At 40.1% G+C, this 23,416-nt stretch overlaps 1 protein-coding gene across 1 annotated transcript; it reads right to left on the bottom strand.

Moving 5' to 3' along the window:
- Nucleotides 1-3,889: 3,889 nt before the first annotated feature.
- LOC109183154 lies at nt 3,890-8,221 on the bottom strand. The gene has a single exon (XM_019333339.1). It carries the CDS (start codon nt 8,219-8,221, stop codon nt 3,890-3,892), a length of 4,332 nt encoding a protein of 1,443 aa, XP_019188884.1.
- Between the last annotated feature and the right edge of the window lie 15,195 nt (nt 8,222-23,416).

The following is a 23,416-nucleotide window of genomic DNA, read 5'->3' as shown; positions in this document are numbered from 1 at the left end:
AAATAATGTACATTATATGTTAGAATAATGAAATTTCTGGGGTAAGGATAATATGCATTATGCTTTAGAATAATGTACAGTATGAGTTATAAAAATGTATGTTGTAGTGGGTTGTGTAAAAAAAATTGAGTAAAACGATGTCCTTTTTAGACTGTGATCATCCATACAGTTGTGTAAACGGACCATGGTCCCTGTAATAACTCTTGATTGTTGAGGTAAATTGCGAGTTGCACAATTAATTTACCAATTAAATTTTAGTCTTCATATGCATACAAGACTGAACAAAGTAATGGGGTGGGGTGGGGTGGGGGGTCATTTTCCACATATCCATAATGTCCGACTGAATCTGAAGCATTTGAGGATGGAGACGACATTCAGCATTTAATGAGACATGTGTTGATGAAGAAGAAATGTGAAGGGAAGAAGGGGGATATGGAGGGCACGTGATGACAGGGGGGAAGTGGGACCCACTCTGACAGAGGTGCACGTGAAGCTAAGCTTTAAAGAAGAAGAAGAATTTGGTGTCAGGGAATGGTAGAAGAAGGTGATGATCAGTAGAATGGGCTTTTGGGAGGAAAGAGCTGCATGCCTTTGATCCTACCTGGGAAGATAAAGAAAAAGAAAAAGAAAAAAGAAAAAAAAAAAAAAACAATGAATGATCATCTATAAATCTATTCATCTCAGTTCCACTTTGATCGTATCCATTCCCTTCGTCTGTCCTCTTTTTCTGGTCTCGGGATCTGACTTCCACTTTATTTTATTTTTTCTCACATTTCACTTTCACTTTCATTCTAAACCCTCAAATCCACAAAATATATTTTTAAAAACTTCTAGCTTATGCCTACAAAAGTTGCCTACATAGCTATATATATGTATACTGTTGCACTGTGTTAAATTATTATTATTAATATTAAAGTTACATAGGGCATATGCAGAAGGAACACTTGGAAAAGGGAACTTGACTGCTTTCAACTTCCTAAACCTTTGAAATTTATATATGATGGTATTAATGAAAACGGGTCCACCATAAACCGAACAAAATGGATAAAAGAAGATTGTGATGAATATACTATGCTAAGACACCAGGCTCAGATTCCCTGGCCCACTATCAAGCCCAAACGTAAGCCCTGATTGTCGATTGGGCAAATTATGCTGTGCATCCGTATGCACTATGCATGGTGCATACGGATGCAAAAACGACGTCGTTTTAATAAAACGCGCGTCTTCCCTTAAAAAAAAAATCAGGTTCGATTCCCAGCAACAACATATGAACTAAAATTCCATAATCGATGAACTATAATTCCATAATCGATGAACTATAATTCCATAATCTAATCTATGAACTAAAAATTCAAGAATGAATGAACTAAAATTCCATAATCTATAAACTAAAATTTCAGAATCGATGAACTACAATTCCATAATCGATGAACTATAATTCCATAATCATTGAACTATAATTCCATAATCTATGAACTAAAATTCCAGAATGAATGAACAATATAATGTTGTTGCTGGGAATCGAACCTGAATTTTTTTTAAAAGGGGGGACGTGCGTTTTTTAATAAAACGACGTCGTTTTGGCATCCGTATGCACCATGCACAACATAACTATCCATCAGTGATTGCCGTTATCCAAAATCGATCCTACGATCGCTTGCCTCTCACTCACTAATTCTTACCACTCCCGCCACTTCACACACCTCGTCCCCTTTGGATTATGACCCCCTCCTTTTATACTGGATACGGATCCCTCCAAGCCAACCACGTGGACGGCGCCAACTTTTCCTTCTCGAGCCACACGTGTGCCGGCCACGCCGCACGTTCCGTGCCCACCTTGCGCACACCCCGTGTCGTGCGCGCATTCCCGTCCATGCGTCCGACGCCACCTCAGCCACGCCTCGTGAGATGGCCTACTTCCCTGCACGCCCGGGCGCGCGAGCGGGTTGCGCGGTCGATCCCTCGTACACGCATGCATGCCGCCACCATCCCGCATGCATGCGCATGCTATGCGGTCGCACAGCACTCTAACCGCCGCCGCCGCCTGCATGCATCCGCAGTCGGGCCGCCACCCTCGCATGCATGCGGCCCTGCTCGCTCTTCGCTTACACCCATGGGCTCGCCCACCAACCCTCTTGGGCTTTCCCCCCCCCCCCCCCCCCCCCCCCCCCCCCCCCCCCCCCCCCCCCCCCCCCCCTATGCTCTTGGACCCAGGCCCAATTCCTTATATTCCATCATAAGTCCCCCACTTCTTTTAATAATTAATAAATGATTCTAAAGAAGTAGAGTCCTAATCTGAAAAGGAAGAAAACCTTGATAGAATCCTAGTCTGAAAAGGAAAGAGACAAATGACAATCAGAACTCATGTATTTAAACCCCCCTCCATAACTAGAATACCGCGTCCACCCCCCTTTACGCGCAACCACCCCCCTTCTGCGCCACCTTCCTCGCCAAGAACTATACTACCTCTCGCTATTTTTATTATGGATATCGATTCTACTACGCCTTTCCCCGAGACTGTGCTCAACCCACCGTCGACATTACCGCTTAATCCTTCTATAGCACCCCCTTCGACCACCGCTGCCACTATGCCTCAATCAACCGCGGCTCCCACCGCTCCAACCTCTCGCACCGCCCGTCACCGCAACATTCGCCCCGTCCACGCCTTATTCACCCTCCCCGCCGCGCGAGTGAGCCGAGGGCTTGTCTCGGTCACTTGCTGCATTTCTCTTTTTTTTTTTTTGTCTCCATTTCTGATATTATCCTGTTCTCGTTTTTGACATTATCCTGTTCTCGTTTTTGACATTATCCTCCAGAATAATATAGTTCTTTTGTTTTTCATGCTTGCGTTGTGTGCTCCTCTGCTGTTATTGCCTGAAAAATTAGATACGGGTTTTTTGTGGGACTGTGCCACGTTTTCCCGTGGTAGCCCTTTTTTTTTTTTTTTTTTTTTTTTTTTTTTTATGGCTTGCACGCTGGGCTGCGTACCTTTCCTAGCAGGCCCAGGTGGATGTATGCTCATCGTGGATGGCATACTAGTGTGGGGGCCGCCTGCTGCCTCATGCTGGCACCACACACTATACCTTTTTTTTTTTTTTTTTTTTTGGGGGGGGGGGGGGGGGGGGGTGTCACGCTGGTTACGTACTTAGTTCTGCAGGACCAGGTGTGGACGCGCGTGTGCGCTAGCAGAATGAAAATGCAGGTAAACTTTAAAAGCGAAGTATGTAATGTGTAGGTTCTAAGGGGCACCTTAGAAGATTATTCGTGTCCATCCTCGTAGCCTGGATCATTGGAAAAAACACTTCAGGTGATGCGCATTCCATAGCCGATCTATCAGATAGCCTTGGATAGTCTCCAGCTTATATGTACCCTCCCGCACGAGGGCGGCTATCTTGTAGGGTCCTTCCCAATTTTTGGCCAGTTTACCTCCTTGCAAAGGTTTGCTGGCCTCCCTGCGTCAGAGCACTAGGTCCCCAGTTTGGAAATGCCTTGGGCGCGCACGGACATCATGGTCTCGCTTGACAACTCGTTGGTATTCTGCCATGTGCTTACGCGCATGTTCTCGCCTTTCTTCTAACAAATTCAGCTCCACCCTCCTGTCGTCGTCGTTTTGGTCATGCTCGAATTGTAGCATTCTTTCGGACTGTATGCGCCCTTCTACGGGTAACCGTGCTTCGCAACCGTATGCAAGGGCGAATGGCGTTTCCCCGGTTGCCCTCCGTGGTGTTCTCCGATAAGCCCACAGTACCGACGGCAGTTCTTCGTGCCAAGTTACCCCTGTTGCGCTGACCTTTTTTCTTAGGCCGTCCAGGATGGTTCTGTTCGTGTTTTCTACCTGCCCATTCGCCTGCGGATACGCCACCGCCACTTTGGCGTGTTCAACCCCGTATTATGCGCAAAACTGTCCAAAACCCGCACTATCGAACTGTTTTCCATTATCCGACACGATTTGCAACGGTAACCCGAACCTTGTGAATATATTCTTCCAGACAAACTTGCGGCATTGGTGTTCGGTGATTGATGCCAGGGCTTCTGCTTCCACCCACTTGGTGAAATAATCTACAGCCACCATTACGAATCTCAGGCCACCGACGCCCTTTGGGAATGGGCCCAACAGATCGATGCCCCACCTCGCAAACGGGATGGCCGAAGTAACCGGGGTATAATACGACGCGGGACGGCCGGGCAAGATCGCAAAATGTTGGCAGGTTTCGCACCTTTTTACGTATTCCAAACAGTCGGTCCTAACCCTCGGCCAGTAGTATTCTTGTAAGATCACTTTTCGTGCGAGCGTGTTAGCGCCTTGGTGCGCGGCGCACATACCTTCATGGAGTTCTGACATCACTCGCTCGGATTCAGCTTTCGTGAGGCATCGCAGCAGTGGTCCTCCGAAAGATCGTTTGAAAAATTTATTTTCGTGGATTTGGTAGGTGGGGGCCATCAATGCTACCTTCAGCGCCCGTGCGGGGTCCCCCAGAGCGACGCTTTCGGTTTTGTACAATATCATTTCGCGTATCCACTCGTCTTGGGCGGGTGAGATAGTGAGGATCTCATCTCTCTCTATACTTGGGCTATCTATGTCTGTGATTTGGGCGATCCGTGATATGTATTCGAGGTGATCCTCGACTCCTTGTGTTAAGCATGACAGTAGGTCGGCTTCCCCATTCTCCGCTCTCGGGATTTGCTGTAACTCCCATCGCTCCAGCACTGCTAGTAACTGCTTCACCACCTCTTTATACTGCCACATCCTGTTCTCTTTGGTCTCGAAGACGCCATTTACCTGTCCCACTACCAGGCGGGAGTCCGATCTGATTTTAATGCGTCGGGCCGGGATGATTCGGGCCAACCGTAGCCCCCCGATTAGAGCTTCGTACTCTGCGTCGTTGTTAGATAGCTGGAAGTTGAAACGGAACGCTCGGTACGCTTTGAACCCCTCGGGGGATATTAGAACCATGCCGCCTCCGCAACCCTTCCGGCTGGAAGCCCCGTCCGTATACATCTCCCATTCGGGTTCGGTGGTGGCCTGGCCCTCTACTCCGTTTTCCTGGGCTGTGCATTGCACTATGAAGTCGGCCAATGCTTGCCCCTTTATGGCCACCCGAGGTCTGTACTCGATGTCGTACTGGGTCAGCTCAATAGCCCATTTCATCATTCTTCCTGAGGAGATCGGATTTCTCATCACCGAGCCCAGCGGCTGGTTCGTCAATACCATTACGGGGTGGGCTTGGAAGTAGTACACCAACTTCCGGGTCATGCGTATTAATGCGTATATGGTTTTCTCGAGGGGGGTATATCGCAATTCCGCATCATGCAAGGCCCTGCTCACGTAATAGACAGGTCTCTGGACTCCGTTGTTTTCTCGTAGGAGCACCGAGCCGACGGCTGCCGGGGCCACCCCGAGGTAGACGTACAGAACCTCCCCACAATCTGATTTCGAGAGGACAGGCGCGGAGGCCAAGTAAGCTTTAAAGTGATCGAATGCCTCCTGACAGTCGTTGTTCCATGCGAATCCATCCCTCCTCTTCATGACTTGGAAGAAAGGCAGTGATCGTTCCGCCAGCTTGGACATGAAGCGACTCAAGGCCGCCAACTTACCGTTCAGGCACTGAATATCCTTTATGGACCTGGGGGGTAGCATGTCGAGGATGCTCTTTGCTTTTTCCGGATTAACTTCTATCCCCCTGTGAGTCACCATGAAACCCAGGAACTTTCCCCCTTTCACGGCGAATGCACACTTCTTCGGGTTAAGGCAGAGGTGATGTTGCTCCATGACCTCGAAACACCGCGTCAGATACTGTGGATGAGATTCGGCCTTCTTGATCTTAACGAGCATGTCGTCGACGTAGGCCTCCATAATGTCTCCTAACAGGCCTTTGAAGACCTCTGCCACCATTCGTGTGAACGTGGCCCCCGAGTTTTTTAGACCGAAGGCCATTACCTTGTAGCAGTATATTCCATCCGGGGTGACGAATGCGATTTTCTCCTCATTTTCTTCTGCCATGAAGATCTGGTGGTATCCCTTGAACGCATCTATGAAACTCAGCAGTTCGCATCCAGCTGTTTCATCCACTAGCTGATCTGTACGGGGCAACGGGAAGGGATCCTGGGGGCAAGCTTTGCTCAAATCCGTATAGTCGACGCACATCCGCCACGTAGGCGGTTTTGGTGCCAACACTACGTTGGATAACCACTCGGGATACATGGTTTCCCGGATGTGCCCTATAGCTAACAACGTGTCTACTTCTTTTTTCATGAACGCCCTCCGCTCAGCGGATAGGTGGCAGCGCTTCTGCTTGACGGGTAGATGTGTGGGGTCCACTGCCAGGCGGTGCGTAATCACCGATCGATCCACGCCTGGCATATCCTCCGGTCCCCACGCAAATACGCCCGCGTATCGCCTGAGGACTTGGACGATCTCCTCCCGCAAGCCGCCCTCGAGCCCTCTCCCTATTTTCACTGTCTTGCCGGGTTGAGACGGGTCTAGCTGTATTTCCTCTAATTCCACTGCCGGTTCGGGCATCTTTTCCGGTTCTGTTCCTTCCTGCTTTTCGACCGTGTAAACGGGGAGCCGATCGATGTTTCGGCAGGCCTTCTCGTAACACTCTCGCGCGGACTGCTGATCGCCGCGCACTATCCCTACCCCGCGGGGGGTGTGGAACTTCAAGCACAAATGTTCCATGGATAAGATCCCCCCTATCTCAACCAACCCTGGCCTGCCCAATATGATGTTGTGGGCGGAGGTTATCCTGACCACCACGAAGTCCATTTCTGCCTTTAGTGCGTGCGGCGGGTCGCCGATTTCCACCGGCAGTCGAATCATGCCTTCTGTTTCAACTGTGTCTCCGGTGAATCCGGCCAGCGGAGTTTTGATCGGTTTCAGCTGGTCTTGGGCAAACCCCAGCTTGACGAAGATATCGTGATACATCACATTTACGCTGCTCCCAGTGTCGAGCAGTACTCGCCTGACTACAGTGCCGTTGATCTCCATTGCGATAACCATGGCTTCCTTGGATGAAGCTCCCCCATGTGGGAGGTCGGTATCAGTGAAAGTGATTGGTTCCTTGCGTTGTCTCTTCATTGCAGGTGCTCTTTCGACGGACCCCACGTATTCCTCCTCCCCCTTGCCTGCTGACCATCCGCCGAAGATTACGTTAATCACGGGGCGTTTACCCTTGTCGCTTGTGCCCCCGCCTGACCTTCCCCTCGGGGGGTTGAGACTCTCAGGGCCAACCTCGGCTGTCTCCCTCTTCCATACGTTCCCATAGTACATCTTGTTCCAATCGATGAAATTACCCAAGTGGCCTGACTGGATAAGGGCCTCTATCTCCTTCCTCCAGGCCTGACACTCGTCCGTACTATGCCCGGATCGGCGGTGGAAGCGACAGTACCGCCCCCGGCCTTCGGCGGGGATGCCCGGTGCTCGAGGCTCGGGAACTTTAACCATTTGACATTGCTCGGCGTAGGCTAACACCTCACTGGGCCGGGCGTTGATAGGCGTGAGGGGTGCCGTTAGAAGATTCCTCATCGGCGGGCGGGGCGACCACAGTGGAGGCGCCCTATATGTCATCGTCATATCACCAGCGTCTGCTTTTCCCTTCCCCCCGATGGCCCTTTCTGTCGCGGGGTTTGTCCCCCTCTTTCCCGGCCTAACAGGCTCCTCGGCGGGTCGGGACCTTTTACCGGGGGTTTCTTCTTCGTGGCCCTTCAAACGATTTGCCTCCTCCGCTTCGGCATACCTGTCAGCATTCGCCATCAGCGCTACATAGGTGTCGGGGGTTTTGCGTCGCAGGCTTTTGTACAGGTCCCCCGCCCTTAGGGCGTCGACGAACATGACCACGCCCGATTTGTCGTCGATGTCTTCTACGTTCGCTTCTTCCGCCCGCCAACGGACCAGAAAGTCGGTCAGCGATTCTCCAACTCCCTGCTTCACCGTGGTGAGATGAGTGAAATGCTTTATGATCTTCCTTCCCCTCATAAAGTGGGTGATGAACTTTACAGCCAGGTCATGGAAAGAGTCCACACTCCTTCCTTCGGGGCTCGTGAACCAACGCTGCGCCTGGTCGATAAGGGTGGAAAAGAAGGCTCTGCACATCATGGCTTCTGACGATCCCATTAGCATCATGGTAGCCTGATAGGCCATTATGTGCTCTTGTGGGTCACCCCGGCCGTCGAAGCGTGTGATGCTGGGCGGCTTGAAGGTGGAGGGAATGGGCTCCCTCATGATCCCGAGTGAAGGGTGGGGTAACCTCAATCTTCGGGATAGGTACCCCGCCCCCTTCTTTCCATTTGAGTAACTCGGCTACCTTAGCCTCCATGCCTTTCGCCCACCCCCCGGTGGCCGTAGGGCGGGTCGGGCATCTGCCACGGCTTAGTGGGTACTCTCTCCCTCGGACTCGTCGTCGCACGCATGCCTGCCTGCATCACCTATCCAGACCCACTCTGATCCTTGGTCCTGGGGCGCGGTATTCCTGTTGCCCACGCTTGCATCGGCAACGGGCTTCTCGCGCCGCCCCGGGCCGCGATGAGGGACGCGGGCTTCGGGATCCACGGGCTTTGCGTTGTTGGCCCCGAGATCAGCGCGGACGACCTTCTGCGTGGGCGGAGTTGAGTGGGCCCGCCGGACGCCAATAGGAGCGGCTCGACCTTCGCTGGGGGGCGGGATCCGCTGTCCCGCATCGGAGGCTGGCGCCCTCAGGAATCGACTCTGTGATCCCATGATCGTCGCAGGGAACTAGGCGTATAACACAGTATGACAAGGTAACGGGTTTGCGAACACGGCTCTTTGTCGCGAGCCCTACAGACGGTGCCAATGATGGTTTTAATGAAAATGGGTCCACCATAAACCGAACAAAATGGATAGAAGAAGATTGTGATGAATATACTATGCTAAGACACCAAGCCCAGATTCCCCGGCCCACTATCAAGCCCAACCGTAAGCCCTGATTGTCGATCAGTGACTGCCGTTATCCAGAATCGATCCTGCGATCGCTTGCCTCTCACTCACTAATTCTTGCCACTCCCGCCACTTCACACACCTCGTCCCCTTTGGATTACGACCCCCTCCATTTATACTGGATACGGATCCCTCCAAGCCAACCACGTGGACGGCGCCAACTTTTCCTTCTCGAGCCACACGCGTGCCGCCCACGCCGCACGTTCCGCGCCCACCTTGCGCACACCCCGTGTCGTGCGCGCATTCCCATCCATGCGTCCGACGCCACCTCAGCCACGCCTCGTGAGATGGCGACTACTTCCCTGCTTGCTCGGGCGCGCGAGCGGGTTGCGCGGCCGATCCCCCGTACACGCATGCATGCCGCCACCATCCCGCATGCATACGCATGCTATGCGGTCGCACAGCACTCTAACCGCCGCCGCATGCATGTATCCTCAGTCGGGCCGCCACCCTCGCATGCATGCGGCCCTGCTCGCTCTTCGCTTACGCCCATGGGCCCGCCCACCAACCCTATTGGGCCTGCCCCCCCCCCCCCTTCCCTATGCTCTTGGGCCCAGGCCCAATTCCTTATATTCCATCAATATACATAACAACTAGTTTTTACACATGCATTATGCTGATTTAATACTCAATATTTGTATTTAAATAAGTAATTCGAAGTATATTAATACAAAATTATATATGAGACGTTCATTATAATTAGTATTAAAATTAATGTATGTACTTTTCTAAAAATAATTATCGAAATACTTATTGTAGTTGGTATGGTATTATGTAGTAGATACTACTTTTGGTAGAAATTACTCTAAGTTTTGTTAACTCGCTTTTGGATAAGTTTATCATTGTCTTTTTTTTCATTGTTTGTCCGTTTTTTTTTTTTTTTGGTAGTGTCTTATGTGTAATTGGGTTACTAGTGTTAGTTTTCAAAAAGAACATATTTGAATCTAAAATAGATCAACAAGGATCGTTATGCTGTGAAACCAAATTGGATTCATAATTTCAATACTATAGATTCATAATTTCTATACTGTAGATTAATAATTTCTATACTGTAGATTCATAATTTCTGTACTGTAGATTCATCATTTCTAAACAGTATAGTTATCAAATTATGGACATATATTTCTGTGATTTGTGAATACAGAGTTCAACAACTGGGAATATGAAAATAAAAATTTATGAACATAGAGTTCTGTAATTGTGAATATAGAGTTCAATAATTATGAATATGAAGTTCAAAAATTATGAATATATAACTTTATAATTACTTCTATATGCTCGCAACCTATAACTCATATCAACGTGCTTTCCTCAAATACTCAACTTAAACACATTCTCATGCTATAAACAGATATCTCCAAACATAGCTCATTATAATACTCAAACTCCAACAGATAGATAAGAGATAACTGAAACTCAACAAGCTAGATCGTGCTATTATGCCAACTCTTAAACAACAATAAGACTTTACTTCTCAAAAAACTTTAAATGCAACTCGCGCTATGTCATGCAACAGGATATGACATGATGCTTTATATATATAGATATACTCTCACTCTTTATATATATATATATATATATATATATATATATATATATATATATATATATATATATATATATATATAAAGAACATTTTCTGTGGAGGTTTCTATTGAGTCACTTGACTTGTTTTTCTCTTCTTTCTCAATCTTTCTCATGATTCTCTTTTTTCTTCTTTCTCAATCTTTCTCATGATTCTCTTTGCTCTTCTTTCTCAATCTTTTTCTTTATGCAAGGCAGATACTCCGCCATAGCGAACGGTGCAACTCTTGCAACCGCAACATCCGTATCAACGGAACCTCAAACTCGTGGGGGAGGTAGGAACTTCACAAATCGTGAATGGACCTATCCGGGCTCGGCAATCTAGCCGGCTTAGTACTCAACTCGCCCACAGAACCGGTACTGGTGGTTCTTTAATCTTTCTTTCTTTCTTTCTCTGTGGAATCAGGTATCGTACTTTCAGTGTGTACACCCCCTAACCAGGATTCCAAACCCAGCGGGTAGTCTCCAACCTAGCAACTCGGGAATATCGACCAAGTTACTTCTAAAATATCTTTCGGCCCTCTGTGACCGTTTCTTTCTTGCCGGGGATCTTAATTGCTGGATCTTTTTATTGTTTTGTCGATTTCTATTTCGATGTTATCTCTTTTCTTCCGAAAGGACATAGTCCTAACGGTCCTCCAAAATACTATTTTCCTCACAATAGATAGCATATAGATATATCTCATGCAACTTCTTTTCTCATGCAATAAACTCTTACCATATACAAGCTTTGCAATGCACATAAATCTCAACAACTTCTCTTTCTCACATTTTGGAAGTCAAATATCATGAAATCTTCTCAATGAAAATAGATAGTGATTTTTCAAAATAGATATAGGTTTTTGAAATAGAACTTAGGCTTTACTTAGAGCCAATAATGCGCTTTAACTTTGAAATATGCTAACAAAACTCATTCACTGTGAACATAGATAAATGCACTATTTTATGCCAAAATCTCAACAACTGAGCAAATCTTCTCAACAAATGCTCATCAAGTATTAAACATGCTTCTCAAATCATTTAAATACTCAAATGCTATAAATTTCATTTACTGATGCAAGTTCAAAGACAACCAATTTACAGAGCATTTAATCTTCACTTCTTTCAACTGCTACACATGCTTCCTAACTCCAAACCAAACGAAATCAACTTCTACTAGCGCGTTGTAACTAGCCTGAGTGTTTGAGTCTCAAGGGCCCACGAGTCCCGGTCTGAACAACACATAGCTGAGCCACAGAGGGCCCCGCTAGAACAAACTTTGGTCTGGCGGAGCTTGGTGACGGGGCTTGTGAAGCCCCGCAACTTGGCTCCGCCAAGTGACGGATCCAACGGTCCGACGTGTTATTCGCAGGCAGTCAAGCTTCCACAATGGCGTGCTGCGATGGATGTAGAGTTCAATGCTCTACTACATAATCAGATCTGGCAGCTGGTTCCCGTCCGACGTGATATGAACACCATAGGGTGTAAATGGTTTTTTTTTTTTTTTTTTTTTTTTTTTTTTTGCATTAAGAGGAAAGTTGATGGCACCGTGGAATGCTACAAAGCTCGACTAGTAGCCAAATGATTCAACCAGGTTCCAGGAAAGGACTATTTTGAAACATTTAGTCCGGTGATCAAACCGACCACTGTGCGGCTTCTACTATCCTTTGTAGTCTTGAATCAGTGGATAATGCGCCAACTTGATGTCCATAACGCCTTCTTGAATGGCCAAATTACGAAGGATATTTACATGCGGCAATCGCCTGGCTACGTAAATCCGGGATATCTAGATCATGTTTGTAAACTGCAGTGCTCTCTGTATGAACTCAAGCAGGCCTTTCGGGCCTGGTTCAAACGGCTACATACTTCTTTGGTACATGTTGGGTTTCGTCCTTCTAAAATTGATGTTTCACTAGTTATATATGATTCTGGACAATCCTGTGCTTTTATTCTTGTTTATGTCAATGATATCTTATTGTTGGGCAATGGCACTGCTTTGATTAATGATTTACTGTCTAAGTTGTCGACAACATTCAAGATTCATGATCTTGGCAGACCACGATTCTTCTTGGGCATTGAAGCGATATATAGTGCTGACGTTGTGGTGTTATCTCAACGTCGTTACATGACGGAGCTACATTGAAAAGCTGGTAGGATTATTGCAAATTTCTTGCCACGCCAATATCTTCGACCACCTCAAATGCCACAACCGGTTCAGTCCTGCTGGATGATCCCATGCCATATTGCCAACTTGTTGGATCTTTGATGTATTTATTAATCACACGCCCAGATTTATCTTTTGCGATGAATAACCTGTGTCAATTTATGCATAGTCCAACTCAGGATCATTGGGGCGGCTCTCAAACGGGTACTACGGTATGTAAAAGGTACCCTCACTCATGGGTTACACTTGTCAATTTCTCAATCCCCGGTAGTGCATGTGTTTTCAGACTCCGATTGGGCAGGCTGCCCGCTTGATTGGAAATCAATTGTGGGTTTCGCAGTGTTTCTTGGCTCGAATTTAATATCTTGGGTTTCATGGAAACAGCGCACTGTTGCACGCTCCTCAATCGAAGCAGAATATAAAGCTTTAGTCGATGTTGCTACGGAAGTTGTGTGGATTAAGTCCTTGCTTCATGAACTCGGCCTATAGCAGCATTCGGTTCCAATTCTCTGGTGCGACAATCTAGGGGCAACGGATCTATGTGCAAACCCCGTATTTCATGCAAGGACGAAGCATGTTGAAGTGGACTATCATTTTGTCCGTGACAAGGTCTCCACATGTGCTCTTATGGTTAACTTTGTTTCAACAAATGATCAGCTGGCAGACATTTTCACCAAGGCCCTTTCTGCTTCACGGTTTAATGATTTACGCGTCAAGCTGGGCGTTGTCCCGTGTCCAACGTCAGCTTGAGGGGGAGTGTTGAGTAGTTAGAGTCATAAGGGTGGTTAGAGTATTATGTGAGCACTGTTGCAAAAATCAATCTAGGTGTATATATATACATATATACATACATATATATAATATGTGTGTGTGTGTGTATGTGTATACATATATATAATATGACATATATACACCCGTAGACAAGTTTGATACTTTGAATCTTTGGATGATTGAGGTATTTGAGTATTTTATATTTGAGTATTTTTAATTTTTAATTTTTAATATTCTTTTGGTGTTATGACTTATGAATTATCATTATTTCATTTATTTGGATGTGTTATTTGATTGAATATTGAAAATAACCTCATTAAAATTGTCAAATTGCAAGTCTACCACTGTTTTTTTGGCGTCCGCTTAGATTCCACCTAGGCGCTGCCCGGGCACCCGACTAGCGCCTAGCGCCTACTGCAACCCTGGTGTTTAGGTACCTTATTATGTGTTCTCCTCTGTGTATATATATCTCTTGTAAAGTTCTCTTTTCACTCATTGAATACAGAATCCTTTCCTACATATTCACTCATCTAAATTTTTTATACTAATATTAAATTTAATATTATAAAAAATTGAATTAAAAATAATTTTAGTTAAGCCTCATTAACCGAATTAGACACATAAAATGAGACGGTAAAAATACATTTTTATCTTGATTTATTCGTGAGACGGTTTCAGAGCACAATCACTATAAAAGGAATTTGAAAGGGTGACTAGTGATTAGTGAAAAGTGAAGTTGTAAGCATCCCAAAAGCACACTTAGGTCGAGTATGTTCCCCTTACGTTCGCGTCACCGACAAAGTTTCCTTGTCTCGACACGTGTCGAGTAACCATTAGCTTGCATGTCTCCGAACAGGGCAGTCATAGTGTCCATTTGTCCAAGATGCAAGAGGCTCAATAAAGCATAGACATGGGTGGGGCCATTCATGCTGACACGTGTAAGGATCACTTGTTCACGTGCCCCAAGTCCCCTGCCACCCTGGACTGTACGCCACGTGTGCTGACTAATCATCTGTACCCCTGCTTAATCTGCTCCGTACATAGCAGCTTCTCCATTGCCGTTGTCTGATACTATTTAATTATTTAATTTTTAAAAAATCATTTTAATATTTTAATTATTTAGCAATAATTAGCATAACGTAATTGTTCCAACTTGTTAGAAATTATTGCTCTGGACAAAAAATATACATGATAATCAAGTTGTCGTGTGTGAAAATTATCCACACATTTAATTTAATATTCATTAATAATATTTATATATTTGGCCTCTTTTTGGTATAATTAATTGAAAGAGTTAGGTGGGACTAAAAAAAATAAAAAATATAGTTAAAATTTTTTTCTGTATAAAAAAATCAATATGATCATAATTTTTTCTTTTGTTGGTCCAGTTTGAATGAGAATTAATATGAATATGGAACAAGTTTAAAGTATATAGGATAACTAGTGGTCTAACAAAACAAAAAATAGAGTGAATTTTAGTTTAATTCTCGATTATTGTAGTACTGTCATATTTATTTAGTGTAACAAAACAAAATTAAATGAGTAGAACTAAATATGGCAATGATGTAGGGGTTAAGAACTAATAAATGTTGAATTTGCTTTTAAAAGTATTTAGTAAAATTTCAATATATATACACACACACAAATTAATGAGAGTTGGGTAAAGAGTTAAATGTCATTTTTACAAGAGTTAATTTCATCTTTGGTATTAAATTTATAGGTGACATTCTACTTTTAGTCTTTTTTTTTCTTAGAACAATTCTTGTTGGTCCTACTATTATTGTGGTATGATCATTTTTGGTCATCCGACAATAGACTTATTTAAATGTCTTTAAATATTATGGCATTTCAGTCTATTCAATTCTAAGTATTAAATTTTTTTTTTTGTCATAGATTTATGTGTCATTCCACTACTGCAGAGGCTCAGGTTGTATATATAGAGGCTCTCATGCGGGGGCACGGATTGCAATTGAAGAAGACAGGAAACTCTAGCCGTGAATTTGGGATTTTTCAAAAACACATAAAAATAAAAATATAGCGAGTCAATTCACTTTATATAAAAAGACTAAAATGTCCTCGTATTTAATGTCATTTAAACATATTTATTGATGGATGACCAAAAATAATTTTGCCACAATAATACTATAACCAACATGAGATGTTTTGAAAAAAAAAAGGACAAAGTTAAATAACACCTATAAATTTAAGTCCAAAAATAAAATTAACTCTTTTTACAAAATAACTAGCCTATTGACCCTGTTACTAGGGATGGTAATGTGCCCCGTCCCCGTAAGGGATGGGGACGGGGACGGGGACGAAAAAAAATATCAAGGATCAGGGACGGGGATGGAAAATTTGTGAAATTTCCCGGCAGGGACAGGGATACCCCTCCCCGCCCCGCCCCTGAATATATATATATATATATATATATATATATATATATATATATATATATATATATATATATATATACATACTCTGTTTTAAGGATTAGGAATTAGATTAGATTATTAGTTTTATTAAATTTTAAAATTAAAACACCAAAGGTTAGGAAGTCAGTAATTTACTGTTTATTATTAAAAATAGTTCAATGTTAATTGTTGAAGAATTATAGTTTTTAAAATAAGCTTATTATGACTTATGGATTTTAATTTTTTTCTTTTTTATTTTTAAAACTTGTACTAGTTTTACATTATGACTATGGATCGTCCCCGCTCCGTTGCCATCCCTACCTATTAGGGTGTAGCATCTATTCATATTTTTATCTTCTTTCTCAACCTATTAAAGCACAAAGAGTCAATACCGTCCCCACTAAAGCTCGAACCCATGATCTCTCATTTGGGAGAGTCACTTCATGCCACTAGACCATAATGTCATTGACAGTAATAAAGCTTTTTTCCAAAAAAAAAAAAAAAAAAAAAAAACTATTTACCCGTGAATAATTTTTCACAACATTTTAATTGGAAAATGTGTCAAATAGATCATCGAACTTGTATGGTTTGTGCAATTAGACCATCCAACAAAAAAAAAAATTTGCAATTAAACCATTTAACATTAAAAATATGTGCAATTGGCATTATTAGTAGGTAAGTAACAAATTGCCGGTAAACTTTTGATTTAGTATGCCACATGGAAAATAAAATGAATTTTTTCTTTAATTATTTAACAAATATAATATAATATTAATTTTTTATTTAAATAAATTTAAAATAATTTTAGAATAGGGGTCAAATTAGCCATCCAACTACACAACAAACTACAATTAGGCATCAAACTAATAAAAACTACAATTAAATCTTCTAACAATGCAAAAATAATACAATTCAACCTAAAATGACATGTTAACCTGTAGTTGCTGTTACCAAATTTAAAAATACATTTTTAATTTTTTTAATTTAATAAATTTAATTAGAATAATTAAAAAAAATAATTGTCCCCGCCTTCTCCGGTGAGAAGGCGAGGTTGCCTTCTAACCGGAGAAGGCAACTTGTTTGCCTTCTCACCGGAGAAGGTGGGGACCTGGTGGTTTTTTTTTTTAAATTAATTATTTTATTTAAATTTATTAAAATAAAAATTTTAAAAAAATATTTTAAATTTGGTAACCTAGAACAATAGGTATAAAAAAAAATAATTGCACATTTTTTGCATGTTTAATGTTTTAATTGCATACTTTTTTTTATTTAATGGTCTAATTACATGAATCATACAAGTTCAATGATTTATTTGACACTTTTTCCCTTTTAATTCTATTTAATTTCCCTAATGTCCATTGATTAATGGTGTGCAAACACTAGTAGTTAGTTAGGAGTAATGTTATTCACTTGTTCAAAAAATTTTCCCTTCTAGTTTTTTTCCTCATGGTATGACATTATTTAATTAGATATTCTAGTCTTTTATTAAAATTTGGTAGGCTGAGCCAATTCATAACTAACGCCCATTATAAGGCATATCAGGAGAAAAAATTAGAAGGTAAAAAGCATTTTTCATTAGTTAATTATACATCCAAGAAGAGTTTATTTCACCTTTAGGATTTAGCCCTTCAACTATATATAATTACTTAATTCACTTTTGGTTCTCAATCTTGGTTAATTACATTTTTAATCCCCTACTTTTAAAAATATTTCAACTTTAGTTATAAATATCCAAAATGTCCACATTTTGACCAAACCTCCCTTTATTATAATTAATTTGAGACATTTTGTATTAGTAGAAAAACTTTTTAAACTTCAAATACTAAATATGGAATAAATATGTCACTGCTGAAAATTATGGAATTTCCGACCACCTGAAAATGATCTTAAATCAAGTCGAAAGCCTTGTTCCGACCACTTTTGGTGTCCGGAAAAACCTTTATAGCTATTTCTGACTACTTTTTGCTTTCGATTTGATTTAAGATCACTTTCAAGTGATCGAAAATTACATAATTTCCAATAGTGTGTTAAGCATATATGTAGTTAATATTGTTTTGTGTTAATTAGTTGTTCTAAATGTATTCTTGCATGTAGACTAGCTAGTGATTGTAACTTATCTCTACTTCTTCTCTGGTTTACAGTATTTATATGCTGCATTGTTCTCAATAATAACACAGTTCATTTTCCAATCTTACATGGCATCAGAGCCTAACTCTCACGAGATTATTATTATTTTTTCTCCTTTTCTCCCAATTCGATCTTATGGCGATTATGTAAAGATCTAAAAGGGAGAAAAAAAAAGATTATAATAAAATAAATATATACTTTAATTTGTACGCCAATTTAATCGATTGGCATATTAAAATAAAATTACAATGTGTATGTGATTTTTTTATCTTTTTTTTTTTTAGTATCAAAGCGAAAGCGGTGGACCGATAAAATTGTCTCACGCTAACATGTCTTGTCCAAACAGCGCTTGAAAGATGATTCTCAATTGTCTTCCTAACCCCTATTGGGGTTCTTGAGAGCTCCTTCCATTGCACTATCTGTCTAGTGGCCATCTCGACCAGAGTGTATGTGATACTTTTATTTAATACAATAGAGATGAAATAATTAAAAGAAACAAAAAATGTTACATCAATTAATATCTTCGGTAAGGAGTTGAGACACGTACTTTAACTCTTTAGACAAAACGTTTAAAGTTGAAATTCCAATCGTTTAGAACTCAGACCGATATGGCATTCAATTGTTGCATCTATTTGCTTTCTGATGAATCTTCAAGAACAATCCATTGAATACTCTAACCAAATTGTCAATGTTATGTCTTAAGAGATGTTATTTTGGAGGGAGACAGATTAATTAAGGAGGGAAAAAATAGTCAATTTAAGCAGCATGCAAGATGGTGACCCTGTGGTAAGTATGTAGTTGATGATAAAATTAAAGTGGTCCAACATCATAGTATTAATAAATACTAGTAAAAAGACATGTGCAACTGTGCATGCATGTATAATGGGACAACTATAAGCTATTGAATTAAAGATATATATCAATCGATATAATGTATGAGATACGTGTTTAAATATTATGTTAAGATACGTGTATAATGTTTTAGTCATTTAAAGATGAATTTTTGTTGTCAATGATGTTTATTTACTTGGACTAAATTTTTTTTTATAATAAAGGTTTTTTTTTTTTTTTTTTTTTAGCAGTCAGATTCTTAACTTGAATATTAAAGAGTCTCCCCTCAACCACAAAATTATGAGTCATCAACAAACTATTCGTGTAACTATAGATACCAAGTCAAGAGTATCTTTTTAGAAGAGATCGATTTGATATATAATTAGGAAAGTTCAAATTTTTCAATCAATTTAAAATGTGGAAAAGTTATTATGATCTAGGAAATTTGGGTTCACTAGAAGTAAATCTAGATTAAATGTGGTTTTTTTTTTTCAAAGAAAAGTTGTTTCAAGTAAGAAAACATTACATTTTTGGTCCTCAACTCCAGTTATATCCGTGGTACAAACTTAGTCACTGAGTTATATGTGTGACCATTTTTAACCCTTATTTTATGTGCAAAGTGGCAAGTTTAGTTTGTGCATGACCAAATCTGTCACTTTATTAAATAAACATATTGGTGATAGAAATAGTCTCCGAGGAACTAAAATCCCCGGCCACTTCGTGCATAACTGAAGAGTTAAAGATGATCACGCATATAACTAAAGAATTAAGTCTATACCACTAGTATAACTGAAGAACCAAAATGCAATTTTCCCTTCCAGTAAATAATTTGTTGTAGTTATTTTATAAAGAATTTAATTGGTAGAAATTAAAGCACCAAACTGCCTCACGGAGAATTTGATCAAACCCTAAATTAAATATTTGTGGGTTAATTAAACTACATACCAATTAAATATGATATAATACTTTGGAACCAAAAGCACATAATCCTGCTCATAATCATCACCATATATGTCAAATAATATACTGACTGGACATAGTATCTTTGAGATCATCTCTTTGTCTAGTACTTTGGGAATAAGTGACAACACAGTTGCCTAGAGGTAACAGACCAAACTGCCAAGCTTTCTGCTATATGGGGCTCTTTATCTAACAAGTGAAGGTGCACAGAAAGTGATTGATCACTCACAAACCCTAGTTCATGTCTGATCAAGAACAAACATTTCCAAACCAAAAAACCAAGCATGTGATGTGATGCATTTGTGTTTTTTGTTAGGATAATTAAATTAGAAAAATGATTTTTATTCCTCATAATTTTACCATAAGGAGGTTTTCATCTCATATGGTGGGTTTTTGAGATTTGATATGCATATCCCTATGTTTGAGAAAAGGGCATTTATATATACGACATAATTCAAACTACTTAAAAATTTGAATTGTAATTATATATATTACTGCAAATCAATATCATTTTCCAATGTTAACTTGCAAAGGCTACTTAAAAGCTTTCTCAAACACCATCCCCCCCCCCCCCCCAACCCACACATATATGATCAAATGAAAATCATTTCTCATGTGAAAACTGTGGACCGATCCTAGCCTTTTTTTTTTAAGCGGGGGTAGTAGTGCCATTTTATGTATTTTTAATTTGTAACTGCTATTGAATTGGAGGTATGTTTCCTATTTTATTGAACTTCTTCTTCTTTTTTTGAGAAAACATTTCGATTGCTTATGTTCTTGTGTTAAGATATTGAAGCCCTCGTATTTGAGCATGCATTTTGGGTGGTATGGTTGTGCATTTGCCTATGTTAGTTGTGCAATCCATTATTGTGGATTTTGCAACCCGTTGTTGTGAGTTGTGAGTAACCCGTTGTTGTAGGTTGTGTAACGTTTTTCTAAGATTAGATATTGAGCTCTCATTTATGACCTTAATTAGTGATATGACTATAATTGTATAACATATAATTTGTTTGCAAAAATTTTTTAAAATATAAAGAAGCTTATATAGTGTGTTTAACATAAATTTATATGATTTATATAATATATGAGATGAGATTCAATTAACTTAGATAAAATATATTTCCTCAAACTTAGATAAAATATATATAATAGAATGTCAACTGGATTCTACGATTGTTGAGTTATTGTTAATTAGGTTGTGTACGAAATTAATTGATAGACTCCAAGATTTCATTTTCAGGAACATGTACAGATTTATGATGTAACCTGCCTGGTTCATGGGACTCAGAATAATCAATTGCAATAAACCTAGAAATTAAAGGATTTTAATGCACGTGATGGCATGGAAGAATAGTCTTCTTCTTCCCGTTGTCACGTGGCAGGTATGTCGACTATGCATGCACCTGCCGGCTGCCTATCCACTAATATCATAGCTTTGATTGCAATACGAGAATTATAATTAAAAAAAAATTGTAATTTCATGATAAATAAATAATACAGAACTTAAATTCTCTAATGTTTAGTTTGAAAAAATATACCAAGACTATGTAGTTTAATGGTATCTGAGTTGGACTTCTATTTAGAAGTTTGTGAGTTCGAGCTTTAGTGGAGGTGTTATTGGTTCTTTGTGTTTCAGTAGGTTGAGAAAGTATATATGAACAGATATTACATTGTAATAGAGCCAGTAGCATTAAAAAAAAAAAAGTTTTCAATGTTTAGTATCAATTTGATCAATTGAAAGGGAATATGTAATATAAAGACCACAATGACCATACTTATTATTGTAGTAGTAGTCAAAATTATAATGCAATGCATTTATTATAAATTTACTTAACCATGCAACGTTAAGCTTCATAAGCTCACATCCAAAAAAAATTTCATAAAATTAAAAGTACACAACTTAATTAACCATAATAAAATATATATTAAGATTTTTAAATGCTTACATCCAAAAAATATCATAGGGATTCATAGAATGGTGGGTAATCTTGTCTCGAGGTATCTTTTTAGAACTAACAAGATATTTCGTCTCAAGGGAAGGGTGGATCCAAAAATCTTCTCCATTGGGGGCAAAAAATTAGAACTAACAAGATATTTTTTTTAAAAAAATGAAACACTTAGAGACCGGCCGATTCATAAATATTGTTGACTAGAGATGAAAAATTAAAATACATCAAGAAAAAAATATTTAAAATAAAATATAAAACATAATTAATTAGATAAAATAGTTTGAATGGAAAACACATTATAAACCATTCATCTCACTATTAATATTAAAAAAGAAAAAAGAAAAATAAAAAAGAGAAGAAGTCACAATATTACAAATAAAAAATTCAATTAGAATTCTCACTTTTAATTTTAAAAAGGCCAAAAATAAAAGTTCACTCATCTCACTATTAATATTAAAAAATGAAAAAAAAATCACAATGTTACAAATAAAAAATCCACAATTACATATTGATATTTTAAAAAATCGAAAACCAAACTAAATGACCATTACATATTACATAAAAGTAATGAGTTACCATCCAAGCCAAACTAACCTTTGGTGTATATATATATATATATATATATATATATATATATATATATATATATATATATATATATATATATATATATATATATATATATATATATATATATATATATATATATATATATATATATATATATATATATATATATATATATATATATATATATATATATATATATATATATATGGGGTGAGTGAGTGGGGGCAGCTGCCCCCACTGTGGCTCCGCCACTGCTAAATGGTATCTTTCTTTCTTCCCAACCAATGCAGAATTAAAATATCAGGGAGTATGTGATTAGACCTGGCAATTATGGACACGACCCGTTAACACGACACGAAACCGGACACGAAAATAACGGGTTAGTGTTTAGCCTTAACATGTCCCGGGTCGTTAACGGGTTGACCTGTTAAGGACCCGTTATGTTTTGTGTCTTAACGGGTCAACCTGTTAAACCTATTAAGAACCCGTCTAACCCGTTAATATTATCGTGTTAACCCGATTACACGAACCCGTTTACACAAACCTGTTTAGAACCCGCTAAGAACCATTGTCATGAATGAGATTACTAAAGATATCATGAACATGAGTACATGACTAATGATAATTTACTACATTAGGCTGAAATCCTACACCAACTATTAATGTTCAACAATATGAAGTTTGAATTTTTATTGTGTTCAATTTTATTCTAAAACTCGCACGGACTTCTTTAATTATGATTTTTGGATTTTATTATTTTATTAATGTTATAAATTGAATATTTTTTTAGTTTGTTTGATGGATTGAATTGTAGGTTTTATTTCTTTTATATATAACTTAACTTTAAATTTTAGTTTTTTTTTATAAAAAATATATTAATAGGTTTAGTGGGTTTAAACGTGTTTCGTGTCATATCGTGTCGACTCGACTCGAAACCTATTAACAAAACATATTTATCGTGTCAACCCGTTTAACCCGTTAACAAATCGTGTTCGTGTACGTGTTACAAATTTGAACCCGTTAACCTTATCGTGTCGTGTTCGTGTTTAGCCTTATCGTGTTCGTGTCATTATCGTGTCGACCCGTTAACGAACCCGTATACACGAATTGCCAGGTC

Source organism: Ipomoea nil, unplaced genomic scaffold (assembly GCF_001879475.1).
Source record: "Ipomoea nil cultivar Tokyo-kokei standard unplaced genomic scaffold, Asagao_1.1 scaffold1101, whole genome shotgun sequence".
Classification (NCBI taxonomy): Eukaryota; Viridiplantae; Streptophyta; class Magnoliopsida; order Solanales; family Convolvulaceae; genus Ipomoea; species Ipomoea nil.
This window is presented reverse-complemented; position numbering and strand designations above follow the sequence as displayed.